The sequence below is a fragment of the Geotrypetes seraphini genome, chromosome 5 (assembly GCF_902459505.1).
Source record: "Geotrypetes seraphini chromosome 5, aGeoSer1.1, whole genome shotgun sequence".
Classification (NCBI taxonomy): domain Eukaryota; kingdom Metazoa; phylum Chordata; class Amphibia; order Gymnophiona; family Dermophiidae; genus Geotrypetes; species Geotrypetes seraphini.
Window position 1 is genome coordinate 142,373,827 of NC_047088.1, and position 17,870 is coordinate 142,391,696.

A 17,870-nucleotide genomic window follows, 5' to 3' on the forward strand; every position below is an offset into this window, starting at 1 on the left:
TTCCTTTATCAGCTTCTACATTCCTCCCCTTTACTTTTGAGTCTCAGAATGGTACTTTTCCACTTCTTCCTACCCCATTGTGTACTTTTGAATCCATCCAACAGCAGTATTACTAGTATTTCTCTTCAGCCATTACCTTGCGGTTCAAGGCGGATTACATAAGGACTTATTTGGACATTTAGGAATACATAAGGAGTTATCTGGACATTTCTTGTGGTATTATGGAGTGGAGCGGGTTGCTATTGGGGATTGAGATAACTCTTACTGTGTTAGTTTGTCTTTAAGGATTTCTTTTCTGAAGGTTTTGTAGTCTGGGGTCATGATCAGTAAATTTGAGAATTGGTAGTCTAATTTTGCTGCTTGAGTGGTCAGGAGGCCATCGTACATTTTTATTCGTTTGACGTTTCTGATTGGTGGGTGCGTGAATGGAGTTTGGGTTGTGGTTGTTTGGGTTAGTCCAGTGGTCTCAAACTCAAACCCTTTGCGGGGCCACATTTTGGATTTGTAGGTACTTGGAGGGCCGCAGAAAAAAATAGTTAATGTCTTATTAAAGAAATGACAATTTTGCATGAGGTTAAACTCTTTATAGTTTATAAAACTTTCCTTTAACAGTTTTACCTTATGCAAAATTGTCATTTCTTTAATAAGACATTAACTATTTTTTCTGCGGCCCTCCAAGTACTCTATTTTTTCTGCAGCACTCACATTTAAAGTTTAATATCTTTTCTTTCTCAAAACTGGCACATTTCTATTACTAAATTGAAAATAAAATCATTTTCCTACCTTTGTTTGGTAGTTTCATCAGTCTCTGGTTGCACTTTATTCTTCTGACTGTGCATCCAATATTTCTTCTCTTCTTTCAGCCTCCTGTATGCTTCCTCTCCTCCAGACCTCATTCCCTCCCCCAACTTTTTCTATGTCTGTCTTTCTCTGATTCCTTGTCCCATTTTTTGCTTTGTTTGTGGCTCCTTGTCCCCCCCCCCCCTTCTTTCTTTTTTCCTTCTGGCTCCCTGTCCCCCCCTTCTTTCTTTTTTCTTCTGGATCCCTGCCCCCCCCCTTCTTTCTTTCTTCCTTCCTCCCTGCCCTCCCCCATGCCACCGCCGCCGGGGAATAGGCTGCTGCTGCTGCCATCGGGAACAGGCTGAGATCTCCACGGGACCACAATTCTAACGTCGGAAAGGACGTTCTGGGCAGCCAGGCAGCGATTGGCTAGCCAGAACGTCCTCTCGATGTCAGAATTGAGGTCGGGTGGCGAGAGAAGCAGGGAGATCAAAGAGCATGGTGCCGGCGGTGAGAAGGGAAGGGAAAGCAGTTGGGCACCCCTGCTCTAGATGAGCTGCGAGCCGCACTCTAGGAAGAACAGTGGAGGGTGACCAGCTGTGCGGACCGCCCCCCCCTTGGTACGCCACTGGAGCAGCAGCGTGTCTGGCCGGCTCATTCCATTCAAAGCCAAGGGTGGCGGCTCCTTGCGAGATCCGCGCCTGCGTCTGAAGCCTCTCTGATGTTGTGATGTCAGAGAGGCTTCCGATGCAGGAGTGAATAGCGCAAGGAGCCGCCAACCCGCGGCTTTGAACGGAACGAACCAGCCAGACACGCTGCTGCTCCAAAAGGAATGGAATGATCCAGTCCAGACTGCGGGCCACAAAAAAAACTTGGAGAGCCACATGTGGCCCGTGGGCCACGTGTTTGAGACCGCTGGGTTAGTCGGTTGTTCAAGTAGGCTGGGCAGTCTCCATTTATGGTCTTAAATAGTAGACAGTAGAATTTGAATAGTATTCTTGCTTGTATTGGGAGCCAGTGTGAATCGAGGTAAGCCGCTGTAATGTGGTCGTGTTTCCTCAGTGAGTAGATAAGTCTCAGAGCTGTGTTTTGTACTGTTTGTAGTTGTTTTATCATGGTTGTGGGGCAGGGGAGATAGAGGATGTTGCAGTTATCTAGAACCGTGGTTCCCAACCCTGTCCTGGAGGACCACCAGGCCAATTGGGCTTTTAAGCTAGCCCTAATAAATATGAAGAGAGAGATTTGCATATAATGGAAGTGACAGGCATGCAAATCTGCTCCTTACATATTCATTAGGACTATCCTGAAAACCCGATTGGCCTGGTGGTCCTCCAGGACAGGATTGGGAACCACTGGTCTAGAACAGTGGTTCCCAACCCTGTACTGGAGGACCACCAGGCCAATCGGGTTTTCAGGATAGCCCTAATGAATATGCATGAGAGAGATTTGCATATAATGGAAGTGACAGGCATGCAAATCTCCTCCATGCATATTCATTAGGGCTATCCTGAAAACCCGATTGGCCTGGTGGTCCTCCAGGACAGGGTTGGGAACCACTGGTCTAGAAGACCCAGGACTAGGAACTGGACCACGAGCTGGAATTGTTTTCTGTCGAAGAATTTTCGAACTTGCCTTAGGTTTCTCATGACTGCGAATGATTTCTGTATTGTTTTGTTGATTTGTGTCTGCATGGTACAGCATCTGTCTATCACAGGGATCTCAAAGACCCTTCTTGAGGGCCGCAATCCAGTCAGGTTTTCAGGATTTCCCCAATGAATATGCATTGAAAGCAGTGCACACACATAGATCTCATGCATATTCATTGGAGAAATCCTGAAAACCCAACTGGATTGCGGCCCTCAAGGAGGGACTTTGAGACCCTTGGTTTATAGTGTTCTGTGTAGTGTTTCTGTCATGAAGGGCGCTGGTTGATCAAAAGGAAGGAGAATGGTGATGTTACATCGTCTATGAGAGGTTAGGCCTAATTTGTTTAGGCAGGTGCCGAGGGATGCAATGTAAAGGTTGATGAGTGTGGGAGATAAAGGTGATCCTTAGGGTACACCGCAGTGGTTGGACCATGGTTCTGATTTTTCTTTGTTTAACTTTACTCTGAGTCCTGGATTGTAGGAATCCTTGAAACCATGTGTGTACCTTACCTGTGATTCCTATTGAATCTAGTATTTGTAGTAGGATGTCATGGTCTACCAGGTCAAAAGCTGCAGTGAGATCTAGTTGTATAATCAGCATTTTTCTGCCTGTGCTGAGGTGTTGTCTAGCTGTGTCCAGGAGGGATCCCAGTAGTGTGTCTGTGCTGTAATTGGTTCTGAAACCAGACTGTGAAGTGTGGAGTAAGTTGTGGTTTTCAAGGTAGTTGGTGAGGAGTTTAACTACGAGGCCTTCCATTAGTTTGACATAAAGTGGTATTGAGGCTATGGGTCTGTAGTTGGATGGTTGATCTGTTGCTCCTTTGGAGTCTTTTAGGATTGGGGTGACAATGATTTTGCTAAGGTCTTGCGGGAAAAGGCTGTCTGTGAGCAAGGTTTGTATCCATTGTAAGCGGAGGGTGCGGAATAAAGTACTGGAGATTTTTAACAGGTATGGTGGGCAGTGGTTGAGGTCACAGGCTGCGTGACTGTATTTTTTTATAGAGTTTAAGGTCTGACCATTGTATAATGGAGAAGTGGGACCAGGTTCCGTTTGCTGCAACTGATTCTTTTTCTGTGGGGGGGCAATCTGATCTCACCAATCATCTTTTCCCCAGCACATGGTACCTACCAGCTTCCCTTTCTCTCTCCATTAATATCCCCCCCCTCCACCATCATCTTCCCTCTGATTATCTTCTGTCCCCCCTCCCCAGTGGCAGTGTCTCTGTTTTATTGTCTTTCCTCCCACATGCTATGCTTTGCAGCTTTTTTTTTTTTTTTAAACTCTCACTAAACTCTTCATCTCCCTCTCCTACCCTTGACTCCCTATCCTAGAACAAGTATTCTCTGCCCATCTTTTCTCCCATTCTAGTAATGCCCCAAAGCTTCCCATTTACCTCTACTCCTTCTTTCTTATTCTGTATTCTGATGCCCTCCACCAATATTCCCTGCTCACTTCCTCTTGTTTGCTGCATGAGCATCCTAAGTGTCTGTCTACATTCTGCAACACCCCCCCCAACACACACACAGTTTCCCAAGTACACGAGGGAGTGGGCGAAGGGGTGTTCTTAGGTAGGCCAAAATTGACTTTAACTTCTGTGGCAGTGGAGAGAGAACTTGCAGGTGCAGCCCATAGTGATGTCCTTGAAGCACAAGGAGGTAGCAGAGCAGGCAGAGAGCTCACAGCATTCTCCTTTGCCACATGTGTTAGCTACTGCCTCGGATTGGTTGTTCACTGCAGCCTGCTGAAAGACAAAGGGCACCACAGGGTGGTGGAATGTCATCAAGTGTCTCTTCCCATGGTTCTTCACATAACTCAAATTATGAAACTCTGAATTAAAATAAGTCTGAATCTTGTCCACATGAGGACTAAACCAGTTGAAAGTAGCAGAGTGCTGAGGTAGCTTTTTTTCCTGGGATTTCTATCCGTCTACTGTAGCTCTAACAATTCTTTTATAAACAAGTATTGTTGGACATTACATTTACTAGTGTCAGTTCCAAAACTTTTACTGATTCAGTCTTTGTGCTCCATTGAGTTTATGCATTTGTACTTTTCAGTAATTTTTCTATAATTCTGTTTAAAACCAACTGTTGCAACCACATGCCAAAAAATAGTAGAAAAACAATACGGTGACTGAAAATGGTAGGAAAACTATACGGTGACTGTTGATATTCTTTTTAAACTTCTTTGAACATGATCTTGTTTTATAGAGACTCTGAAAGATCTTTGAATATTTTTGATGAAAAATTGCATCCTCTTACGGTAAGCATTTTCATTTAGAAAACTGCAAGTTTATTTAAGTCTTCCTGAATTTAATTTTTTTGTTACTAAATTGTTGCGAGGAACAGATGACTTCTGATGCAGAATTGTCTTTCCCTCTAATTTTTACTTTTAATTTCAGCACTTTTCCTTAGTCTCCTAGGGAGGCTCCATTGTAGTGATTACAAAAGCCTACTAGAAGCTGAGGCACAAGAGGCAGTTTCTGTTCCCAAGTTCTCCTACCTGAATCTCTTCTCCCAAGACCCTGTTTCCCCCATCTTTCCAGAGCCAGCACCATTTCAAAGCTTTAGAATTGACTGCTCTGTGTTCTTTCAGCACATTGCAAAACTTAGTGAATTTGAGCCATGTGTTGCCCAAGCTTCCATGTCATTTTTGAGACTGTAAGAAGAGCATAGGAATTTGGACACCATGGAGTGCTGCAAGATAACTTATGTCCCAAAGGTGACACTGACATCTCGGGAGAAGTGTGGTGGTGGTGGTGGTGGGGAATAAAAGATTTAACATGAAAAGAGACAATTTGAGGGGAATGGAGTTGGAGACAAAATAATGGAGATTGCCTATGGTAGGGATGGAAGGGCACATGGAATTGAGGAACAAGGGAAAATATTAAGACAAGCAGCCTTGAAAGTAAGTACAGTGGGCTCAGGGGAGGGGAAAGGGTATAGAAAATTAGAAAAAGATGAACTGAGGGAGATAGAAAAGGGAAACAGACTTCACTTTAGTTATGACTTGCTCAGAGTGCAACTGAGCAGCTAGGCTGGCTTTGTCATTAAAGGGAATATTCTAGTAGGCCTTTTGCATCATGGGTGTATCTGTGCTACATGAAAAATGATGCAGAAACAGAATGAAAGTAGTAATAATAGAATGTAGTTAATGACAATACAGTATTCCCCCCGCAAATTTGCGGTTCACAAACCACAGACTCGCTCTGTCGTGGTCTGCTCTGACTGCCTCTTCCTGTACTAAAGTCGGGCTACACCATTCGGGAGCTGCTTGTCAAAGCAGCTCCTGATTGGTGTAGCCCAACTTTACTACAGGAAGAGGTGGTTGGAGCAGACCACGAGTGATTTTCTTCACCTGCCGGCGCTCCAGCTGCGCTTTCCTGCCTCCCCTGCTTTTTGACAGGTGAAAAACTGCATTTACAGTTTTCTGACATTCGCAGGGGTTCCTGGAATGGAACTCCCGTGAATTTCGGGGGAGTACTGTATAATAGAAAGAAAACAGAGAATAGTCTTATAATATTGTTAAATGTAACACCCAAGATTAACACACACATCCAAAAATATCTATTAAAGTCTTTACCTAAAGTCACATAACTAATGATAGAACTCTACATGGCTATGTTTAGGCAAGAATGCCTGCATCAGGGGTATATATTCTTATTTAAACACCAATAAGGTGGTGTATCGCAGTGTTTCTCAACACGCGGTACACAAACCCTTGGGGGTATGTGGACCACCTGTTGGGGGTACGCGGCCTAGCTGCTGCCAGGGATCCCTGCCTGCCCCCCCCCTGAAGCCACCGCCAGGGATCCCTCCCTGCATGTGTGCCAGCTGCAGAACCCCCACCCCTAAAGCCGAACTTGCCACCTCACCGAGCCTACACGCTTCATCCCCCCTTTAGCATTAACTCCTTTGCACAGGAACGTGCCACGGCGCGTGCAGCGATGTGCATGTGGCCGTCCCACAAGCCTTTCCCCCTCCCCTCCACGTCAATTCTGATGTTGGAGAGAAGGTTCAGGGCCAACCAATCGTTGCCTGGCTGAGCCGGAACCTTCTCTCCAATATCAGAATTGATGTCAGGAGGAAGGCTTGCAGGCTGGCAGCATGTGAGTTGCATGCGCCGTGGCCCATTCCTGCTCAAAGGAGTTGCTGCTGGAGGGGAGATAAAGTGTGTCAGCTTCAGGGGTGGGGGTACTGCAGCGGGCGCACATGCAGGGAGGGATCCCCGGCAGCTTCAGCGAGGGGGGGGGAGGAGGGGGACAGATAAGGATCCCTGTCGATTCCTGCAGCTTTTGTGGACGGACCTGCTTCGGAGGGAGGGGCACGAACTTGACACAGAAAGAAAGGGGGGCATGAACATGGAACACAGAATGGAGAGAGGAATGGGGCACTAACTTGGGACATGGGGGGGAGGGAATAGAAAGGGAGAATTGTTGGGCATGACTGTAAGTGAGAGAGAGTGCACATAGGGAAAGGAAGAAAGGAAAATTAGACACAGAGAAAGGAGTGCAGTAGAGATGTATGGGGAATAGGAGAATGAGAGGGAAAACTGTTTGATGGTGGAGAGGAAACAGGGACAGATTGAAGGGGATGCAAAGGGAGGAATGTTGGACATAGTGATGGAAGGAGAGTTGTGGCATTGTGCTGGAGAGGGATGATAGAAGGAGAAATGGGCATGGGGCTGGTGGGCAGTGGTGAAAAATGCTGCACATGATTCAGGGGATGAGAGAGTGAGACATGTCAGATGTAGCAGTAGAGGGGGTGGGAGAGGTTCCTGGATCTCTCAAGACAGATGGACAGAGAGAGGGAGACATAGGGATGGAGGAGAGAGGAAGAAAAGTTGGACTTATGGAGGGACAGAGACAGAGAAATGTTGGTTGGGGAAGAGAATGGGGTCTGGAGAAGAGGAAGCGTGCAGGAGGCAGAAAGAAAGAAATATTAGAAATGCAACCAGAGACTCATGAAATCACCAGACAACAAAGGTAGGAAAAATAATTTTATTTTCAATTTAGTGATCAAAACGCGTTTTGTGAATTTATATCTGCTGTCTATATTTTGCTTTCTATAGTTGTTACTGCTTGCATATTTTAAAGTCATCTGCCTTGACCTCTTCAAATAAAAAACTGAATATAAATGATAATTAACATTTTCTGTGCTTATGGTGTGCTTTGTGTTTTTTTAAATTTTGTGGTTACCATTATGTATTAAGATTATATTGTGTGTATATGAAAAATGGATGGAAGAAATTGGGTTACAATTAGTACTATTATGGTGGTGGGGTCTGGGGCAGAGCTTGGGTGGGGGTACTCGGTTGGTATTTGTTAGGCTTAGGATTTGGTTTGAAGTTGAGAAACACTGGTGTACCATATGTATGCTGACAATATTATGATGTTTGTCCCTTCTTCAGTGGGCAATGGTTTTCCAGCTTCTACCATGGATTTTTTTTTTCAGTTGCACAGTGGTTTTCTGGGTTTGTCTCTAAATTTACAGAAACTAATGATGTAGTTGGTTTGTCATGATATGGTTAAGTGTCTCCTGCTCCCAGTTATGTAGCATTAGTAAAAAAAATATTTTAAATTCAGTAATAGCTCACTGTATCCAGTGGTCACAGTAAGTTACAGCTGAACATATATAATGTGCAAATTACATTATTTTTTTTTTTTAATTCTTTATTCATTTTAAAAATCTTTCATCAAGTGTACAATAATCATAATAAACACAATGAATCAATGCACTTGTATATCTTATCATTATAATCTAAACATATAGATGTAACCCTCTCCCCACCCTCCCTCAAAACCCTTCATTCATGTAAAGAAACCTATATTTGTATCCCTCCCCCCTCATAATTACATTAGAAAATGACAGGTAAAAGAAAATATTGGTGTCCATAAAACCTGTATGCTCCAAACCAGTGTATACTGGGATATGCAAGTACAGTAAATGCAAATACATTTAGAAAGTGGCTTAAAACTCTGCTGTGTTTTTAATCAAATGCAGGTTCAGAGGTGATACATTCCAGAGTACTGGATCAACAGAAAACTTTTGCTCATGGGTCTCTCAAAAACAGACATGTTTTTGACTAAGTACACCCAACAAGCATTAATTCATTGACTTTCAATGACTGAGATAGTCTATATCAGGGGTCCCCAAAGTCCCTCATTGAGGGCCGAATCCAGTTGGGTTTTCAGGATTTCCCCAATGAATATGCATTGAAAGCAGTGCATGCACATAGATCTCATGCATATTCATTGGGGAAATTCTGAAAACCCGACTGGATTCAGGCCTCAAGGAGGGACTTTGGGGACCTCTGGTCTATATACTTTTAATGATGAAGCTATAACATTAGGAACCTCATTACTAAGGGCTAGATTCACTAAGCAAACCGATTGTGTACCGATCGGTTTGTGACCCCTTAGCGACCTGATTTCACTCTGGCCCGATTCACTTACCTCTCTTGCAGTCCGCTTCCAATCCGTGCATGTAAAGTAGATAGGGACGCGATTCACTAAACAAATTTCCCGATCCGACTGGGATGGCTGTACTACCCAAAAAGCGACTGCTGGAGACCAGTCGAAAACATCTTTTCGACTCTCCAGCTCGATTAAAAAGCCCTGCTTCTGCCGCCCCGAATCTCTCCTTCCCTTCCCTGCACTGCCAGCCCGTGGTTTTAACCCACTGGTTAAAGTGGGTTAAAACCACGGGCTCCCTGGCCTAAATGTAAAAAAGTTAAAATTTTTAAAAACACGCATGCCCCCACATGCCAATGCCCCACAAAAGGCAGGAGGGATGCCAACAATTCCCTCCTGCCATGTGAAACTCCTCCTCGCCAGCGAGCCAGGCCGACCTCTCTCCATGTACTTTAACCTAGGCCGGCCGGGCCAGGCCCTCCCCCTCTCCATACCTTAGTGTATCGTTGGGAGCAGGAGAGGTGCTCAGTCCTTCCTACTCCAGGCCTTCTCCGAGGCCAGCCGGATGACCAGGCAAGGCCCATCCCCCTCCCCGTATCTTAGTAGATCGTTGGGAGCAGGTGGAGTGCTCAGTCCCTCCTGCTCCATGCCTCCTCTGCCACAAGTGCATAGGGGCGTTGCCTAAGGCTGCACTTGTGGCAGAGGCGTGGAACAGGAGGGACTGAGCACTCCTCCTGCTACCAACAATCTACTAAGGTATGGAGAGGGGGGTGGGTCTTGCCCGGTGATCTGGCTGGCCTCGGAGAAGGCCTGGAGCAGGAGGGACTGAGCACACCTCCTACTCTCAAAGATATTGGTACAGGGAGCGGGTGGGCCCAGCGGGTAGGCCGTGCCGGTCAGGGAGGGGTGGGGTGTGTGCGGGTTCGGGTGAGTATGGGTGGGGGTGCGCGGCACAGGGAAGGCTTTTTTTTTCTTTTATTTAATAGGCCTGATATTTTGCGGCCTATTAAAAAAAAAAAAAAAAGAAGACAGAGCCTTGATAGTAGTGACAGGAGGCGGCTTCTCCTGTCACTACTGTCAGGGCTCAATCCAATCTGTGCAGTCAATTAGGGGCGTGCCTCTGATTGCCCCCATTTGCATGCAGATGGTTGGCGAATTGGTCGGCCTGCCTCCAATTGCACACGGATCGGATACGGATCGGAGGGTTAGTGAATCCTGGCCTAAGTTCTTTATGCACCAATAAGATCTTAAACATTATGCAGTACACAAAGGTAACCAATATAATGCTTGCAACAGTGGAGAAGCTTATTTCCTCCCATTAAAACTCTTGCTGCTGCATTTTGAGCTGTCTGTAAAGATTTTAACACAACTGCTGGTAATACCACTTATAAATTTTGGTAGAAATTAAGATGTGGCAAAGCATGGAATACTATGCATACATTTTTGAAATTGCTAGATGGCAAGATTTCAAATGATGTAATATTAAAAATGTATAAAATACTTTCAAGTTTCAAATTTATTAGGTTTTTATATACCGCCTATCAAGATTATCTATTCCAGTGTTCCCCAACCCTGTACTGGAGGACCACCAGGCCAATCGGGTTTTCAGGCTAACCCTAATGAATATGCATGGAGTATTTCCTCCCCACCTTCCCATTGTTATCAGCTGTCTTCTTGTCTAAATTTTGTTTCCCAGTTTGTTTATATGAATAGTAATTGTATAAGTAAGTCCTCTTTATTTTATTTATGTAAAACGCTTTGAAATTTTAAAAGCGTTTAATCAAACAATATAATAAACTTGAAACTTGAAACTTGAGTAGATTTTGCATGCCTGTCACTACCATTATATGCAAATCTCTCTCGTGCATGTTCATTAGGACAAGCCTGAAAACCCAATTGGCCTAGTGGTCCTCCAGGACAGGGTTGGGGACGACTGATCTAAGCGGTTTTACAATCAGGTACTCAAGCATTTTCCCTATCTGTTCCGGTGGGCTCACAATCTATCTAATGTACCTGTGGCTATGGAGGACTAAGTGACTTGCCCAGGGTCACCAGGAGCCGCGCGGAGGTTTGAACCCACAACCCCATGGTGCTGAGGCTGTAGCTCCAACACTGCGCCACACACTCATCCTGTTCTCTTCCTCCAGTTTCCAGTGCAATAGGTGAGACAATTCTAAACAGATGGGTAGTGTCCTTGTGGCCGCGTGCTATCTGCAGAAGGAATCCACTCCAGATTTTTTCTCTGTGCCTCTTGTTTACTTCACTGGGCTCCTTAGCTCCACCTACAGTTTTTCCCTTATGCACGCGTGCCTGCTGGAATGTGTGTGTTCTCTCTACAATTTCTTATTTTATTCAATGTATTTTTCATCCCTTTTTTGGGGTTTCTGCTGCTCAGAGCGATTATTCAGCTCTGCCTGCATTTAAGACCATGATGAGATACGGAGTTTTCTGGAGAAGGAAGAACTAACAACTTCACATCCCGAGGCAGCTGGAATTTAGCGAAACGCTGGCCATCGTTTGTGTGTGTGGTGGATTCAACCTTGGATAAGTACTTCTCCATTTCTGTAGTATTTTGTGGCGATCTGTTCTGCACCAGAAGCTCTGCATTGCACAAGGCCTTTTTTGTTTTAATAACCATTTGAGGAGGTTTTTTATGCCGATGAAGTAACTTTACTCCATGTTCTGGTTACAATATTGGCTGGTGGAGGAGGGGTTCTAAGGCTTTTTCCTACCTCGTGGGTTTGGCTTAGAAAGTTGGCCTAGGTGTTGGATCTCTGGTGTGTGAACATTGCAAGTATTACTTGCTAGTATTATTGCATATAAATTTTTCATGGAAAACCAAGTAATGCTTGTCATGAGTTTATGTATGCTGTAATATTGTAGATGATGTGGTTGTATATGCATTTAAGACCACATAGCCTTCTGTCTGCAGCTAACAGGCCAATCCCTGGTGGTACCTGTCAGCCAGTCTGAATTTATTTCACTGGAGCTCAGGCTCATCCCCCCTCTTGCTTCTGCCGAACAAAGGTTCACATGCAGGCTTTTAGACATCCATTGGCGACTTGGCGGTGTTTCACAGGTTGCCAGCTGCATCTTCTCACCTACGACTGTCCTTGAGTGCATCCGTTGGTCCGCAGGTACAGTCGGACATCGGGTGTGACTGGCAACTTGAAGATCAGCGTTGCAGAGGCATTCCCAGCATGAGCCAGTGACTTTCTAGTTCCAGCTACTGAAAGAGACCTGAGGCAGACTCCAGCACATTTTCAGCATAGGTCAGTGAGTTAAGGCTGCAACACCCTGTGAGGTAAATTGGGGGAGGTTTGAAATTCAAAGTGAAGGTTTCTGCATTTTCCACTGTATTCCCCCACTTGAAAAATCCTAAAATTGCCGTTTTTGTAACATAGTAGATGAAGGCAGATAAAGACCCGAATGGTCCATCCAGTCTGCCCAACCTTACCTTTTCTTTAAACTAATTATTTGATTTAAATTTTCCTTCTTGGCGATTTCTGCGCTTTGTCCGGTACTGTGTTTAGGTTCCATCTACTGAATTCTCCATCAAAGCTCATTCCAGCCCTCTAAACCATTCAGCTGTCTAAGCCCTTCACAGCTCATCCTTAACCAAATGGCCATATATGGACATAGACTGAGTAAGCCTGCCCAGTACTGGCTTCAGTTCTTCAATATATACCATTATTTTCTGATTCGAGATCTGCTGTGTTCAACCAACGCTTTTTTGAACTCTGTCACCGTTTTCCTCTCCACGATCTCCTTTGGGAGCACATTCCAGGCGCAACCACCCTCTCTGTAAAGAAGAATTTCCTTACATTACTCTTGAGCCTACCATCCCTCAACCTCAAATCATGTCCTCTGGTTTTACCATTTTCCTTTCTCTGGAAAAGATTTTGTTCTTTGTTAATACCTTTCAAGTATTTGAACATCTGAATCATATCTCCCCTGTCCCTCCTTTACTCTAGGGCAGCTTCTATCAAAGTTTTTTCGAACCGGGGCACAGCTCGAGGCACCCAGAAGTGCTCGGATGTCCAGTGTTCTCCCTAGCGCCTTTTAGCCAGGCGCCCTGCCCAGCTAGTTTAAGTGAGCGCCTGGCTGTCATCTTGGCAGCAAATACGACTCCGCCTGCCTTTTAAAAAAATTTTTTTTAAAGCGCCATAAAAAGGGTTTTCAGCTTTACTTTTTTAAACAATTTTCCTACTGCTGGTCGATTTTTACGGTCGCAGTTGGAAGCAGGGGCTGCAGGCTCATTATGACTGAGTGCGCAAACAGGAAGAACCCCGACATTGTGTTTACTTTTTGTTCTGCAGCTTATCGTACAAGACAGGCTGGACATTGGTTCTCTTCATCTCCTGCACAAAGCGAAACCAATCAGAAAGAGGAGAGGCAGAAGCTCGCAGCTACGTTCTTCAGTAACTGCTGCTGGTTAATGGAAAAGGAGGGAGAAAGTACCTAAGAGAAATGAAATAGGTCCAAGAAATAGATTCGTTACAGGCTAAGGCGGGAGATAGGGCAGAGAGGGAAGCTTACAACTTGGTGTTCTTGCTTGCTTCGGACCTTTCTCACTGCCTGGTCCTGCCTACTTTCTGTTTCCGTGAAGACAGGATCCGGCAGCGAGGAAGGCCTGAAGCAAGGAAGAGCATCAAGTTGTAAGCTTCCTTTCGTCGCTGACCTATCTCCTGCCTTAGCCTGTAGCGAATCTGCCGACCGTGGGGGGGGGAGTGACGGGGGAGTGGAGAGAAATGTTGTTACTGCTGCACCCAATTGGGGGGGAGAGAAATGCTGCTGCTGCACCCAATGGGGGGGGATGAAGACCAGGGAAAGGAGAGGAAAGAGAGATGCCAAGACCATAGGAGGGAGGGGAAGGAAAGGAGATACCAGACCATGGAGGGGGAGGAGAGATGTCACGGCATATGGGGGGAGAAGGAGACAGATGCTAGACCAGGGGAAAGGAAGGAAGGAGGGAGAGAAAGGAAGGAGTGGAGATGCAAGATAATGGAGGGGTGTGGGGGAGATGGAAGGAGAGGAGAGATGCCAGGGCATGGGGGGGGAGGGAAGGGAAACTAAGGAGACAAATGCCAGACCAGAGGGAAAGGAAAGAAAGGTGCCAAAGCAAGGAAGCAGTGGGAGACATAGGAGAAGAGAGAGATTCCAGGGCATGAGGGATGGGAAGAGATGCCAAGACCATAGGAGGAAGGGAAAGGAAAGGAGCTACCAGACCATGGAGGGGGGGAAAGATGCCAGATAATGTAGTGGAAGGGGGAGATGGAAGGAGAGGAGAGAGATGCCAGGTCATGGGGGGAGAGAAGGGAAGGAGATAAGAGATCCCAGAGCAAAGGGGAAGTGGTGGAGACAAAAAAATGGAGAGATGGTGAAGCTGAAATGAATCATGTATAAAGGAGAGAAAGGGCACAGGATATACAGTTTATTTAAGGGACATAGAAAGAGGGAAGATGCCATATGGAACAGAGAGAGGGTGGACACTGAATGGAAAGGGCAGAGAGGGTGGACAGTGGATGCAAGGAGTAGAGAGAGAGAGGGCAGAGGCTAGGTGGAAGGGGCAAAGAGAGAGGACAGATGTTGCATGGAAGCGAGTGAGGACAAACGCTGAATAGAAAGAAGAGAGTGAAGAGAAGATGATTAAAGCAGAAACGGCAAAAGGTAGAAAAAAAATTTTGTTGTTGCTTTACATATAATCAAGTAGTATTGTAACTGTATTGATTAAAGTTTATCAATAGGAAATGGAAATAAGGCAATTTTTTGGGAACTAAACCCCTTTCCTCTGGTCAGGACAGGATACCATAACAGCAGTATACTGTACTGTCTTGAAGAAAGATTTGGCCTCTGAAAGCTAATTACTACTAATTGAAAAATGGATTAGACCAATAAAATGGTATTTTCTTATTTCTCCCTTCCCTGTTTTATTTATATTTGTTAATTTGTAAAGTGGTGATTGTTATGTAGCAGTTTTTTCAAATTTACATCTACTGTCTTTATATTTTGCACAGTATTAGGGTACGTGTCACTGTTTCTGTGGTGTTGCATTGTATGCAGAGTCTGGTTTCTTGGCGTTTCAGTTTAACTTTTATCTACATATTTCTATTTTTAGTTTGCGATTATTCCATATTTAACGAGGGTGTATCTCTGTTCTGTGTGTATGAAAAGTACATGGCTTTCTGTTAGCAATGACTGTATAGGATCAATTGACTGTGCAGGATCTGGCTTGTTTAGTTTTACAATGTGTGTGTTGGTGTTCTAGTGCTCACTGCAGTGTTTAAGATGCTACCTTTTCCTAGGTGCACCCTTGTTGTATAACTCATTGATTATTACTAAAAATAACTTTTTTTATATAGAGGAGGGGGTTATTAAAAAATGATCAGCAGTGGCTGTTATATATGCTAGGTACGCCACTGGATTTAATGACCCTATTCTAACTTTACTGTTGATGTAGGTGTTGTCCCCCCCCCCACACACACACACTATGAAGAATTAAATTAAAACTGTATAAACATCAAGCAGCTTTCAAATGACATTATAAGCAAATAAAAATAAAATATTTTTAATACATTGTTAATTATTACCTGTATTTTTACCTAAACTGTTTTGCCTAGCTCTCACTTTGATTGTTATCTGCTGCTTTTGTGTTTTGCTGTAGTGCAATCACACAGGTCTCCTTCAAGGCTCAGTAACACCTCTCCATAAATTATGTGGAAGAGGTCTGGAAGTGGGGATCGCATCTATTTCATATCCTCAGTGAGACCTTAGGAAGGAACCTAGTGATCAAAACATTATTAGAGGTGCTGTAGAGACATTTCTTGTATGACTGGATGAGCTATATTTATCTTTTTTTTTTTAGTTGTTTAAATTCATGCAGACATAAATGGCTAGATTGAACCTAATGATTTCATTAACGCATTTCCCTTCTTTTAAACCTTTATAATATTTGAAAGAGGGCGAATATCTAATTATTCACTTCTAGAATTGGATACTTCTTAAATTTAGTAAAAATATTCTGGCACAAGTGTCAAACCTTAAAAAAAGGAAGTCATATTGAGCATTGGAAATAATAATTAATAAAAATAGTACACATTTAGGGCTCCTTTTACAAAGGTATGCTAGTGTTTTTAGTGCACGCACCGGATTAGCGCGTGCTACCTGAAAAACTACCGCCTGCTTAAGAGGAGGCATTAGTGGCTACATGTGCGGCAATTTAGCGCATGCTATTCCACACATTAAGGCGCTAACACATCTTTGTAAAAGGAGCCCTTAATTTTCCCCACCATCAAATTTCCCCGTCTCGCCCCACCCAGCTACTTTTTCATGCCACTCGGCTGGAAAAAATTTCTGGGGAAAACACTGGATGTCCTTTGTGATGACATCACATGCATGTGTGATGACATCACATGCATGTGTGACATTATCACGCTGACATCCACACATGCACAGAGGCCCTCCAGACAGGCCCTGAAATGCCAACAGGGAAGTCTAACAAATATCAACTGAGTACCCCTAACCGCAGACCACCCAAACTCCACCCTAGATCCACCCTAGACCCACCTAAGCTCTTCCCCAGATCTCACCTCCTTTACTAATTGTAATGTAATTTTTTTTTCTATTCATTTTTCATATATACACAGCAGATATAAATTCTCAAAACTTACACATTTGAATCACTATATATAAAATCGTTTTCCCTACCTTTGTTGTCTGGTGACTTTATTTTTCTGTGCTTTTAACTATGTTTCCAGGGCCTTCTTATCCATTGACCTTTTTTCTCTCCGTCTTCACTTTCTGCATTGCATCCATCTTTGGCATTAACTTAACATTCAATATTTCTATTTTTCTGCTTTCGTCTCAAAATCTACTATCGCTCTCTCCTTCCCTCCCTATTTCCATGGTCTGACATGTCTCTCCTCCCCCTCCCCCAGTGGTCCGACGACATATCTCGCCTTCCTTTCCCCCTTCCCAGTCTGGCATCTCTCGCCTCTCTGTCCCATAATCTGGCATCTCTCTTTACTATTGCTATTATTTTTTCTATAGCTCTACCAGACTCCCTTCCTTCCCTGGTCTGATATCTCTCCCTTCCTTTAGTCATCTGTCCTCCCCCCTCAGTGTAACATTTCTCTTTCCCTTCCTCCTTTCTGCCCCCTGTAGTCTATCTCCCTTCCCTTCCTCCTTTCTGGCCCCCCTCCCAGTCCAACATTTCTTCCTCCTACCCAACATTTTTTTCTCTTCTCCCTCCCCCATCTCTTGCTCTCCCTCGCTCTCCATGAGTCCAACTTTTCACTCTCTGCCCTCTCCCCCTTCACCAGAGTGTAACATTTCTTCTTCCCTCCTTTCTATCCTCCCCATCCATCTCGCCCTCTCCCCATTCCCCAGAGTGTAACATTTCTCCTTCCCTCCTTTCTGTCCTTTCCATGAGTCCAACACTTTCTCCCTCCTGCTACTTGAGATCTTTTAAGAAAACCATCAAACGACTGAGAATCGTCCAGAATGCTGTAGTCAGTCTCATCTTTGGCCTCAAGAAATCGAATCATGTAAGCTCGTATTACAAAAAACTATGCTGGCTGCCTGTGGAAGCAAGGGTCATCTTTAAGTTTGCTTGCTTTGCTTCAAAACCATAACATGTTCATCCCCAATCTACCTGTCTCACCATTTCGAATTTCCAGGCACAACCTGTACACTTAGTGCTTACTTTGCTTTTCCATCTTTGAAGGGCTGCATATACAACAGATTCCTTGATCGAACATTATCATTCCAAGCAGGCAAATGGAACAAACATGTTACCAACTTTATTTCAAACGCACTTTCTTATCAAACTTTCAGGAAGTTAATCAAAACTTATCTCTTTGACAAATTTCTCCGACTCCACTTCTGCTTTGATACATTCCTAAAATACTCCCAGATAAACTCGATTAATCTTAACATGCTAATATAATTTTGAAAGTTTTTTGTATTATCGCTGTCTGTATACAGTCTCTTCCTCTGTCGCTCTGAACTATTTGTGGTATTACTGTATATAAAA

The 17,870-nt window shown here is 44.3% G+C and overlaps 1 protein-coding gene across 3 annotated transcripts in view; it reads left to right on the top strand.

The window, feature by feature from the left end:
* The window catches only part of CCNYL1 (cyclin Y like 1), a 237,108-nt gene that overhangs the window by 123,563 nt on the left and 95,675 nt on the right, over window positions 1–17,870 (top strand). For all 3 annotated transcript variants that reach the window (XM_033946302.1, XM_033946299.1, XM_033946301.1), the window contains one exon: window positions 4,635–4,686. In XM_033946302.1, coding sequence (XP_033802193.1) covers window positions 4,635–4,686 — 52 coding nt within the window. The remainder of the gene's footprint in view (window positions 1–4,634; window positions 4,687–17,870) is intronic.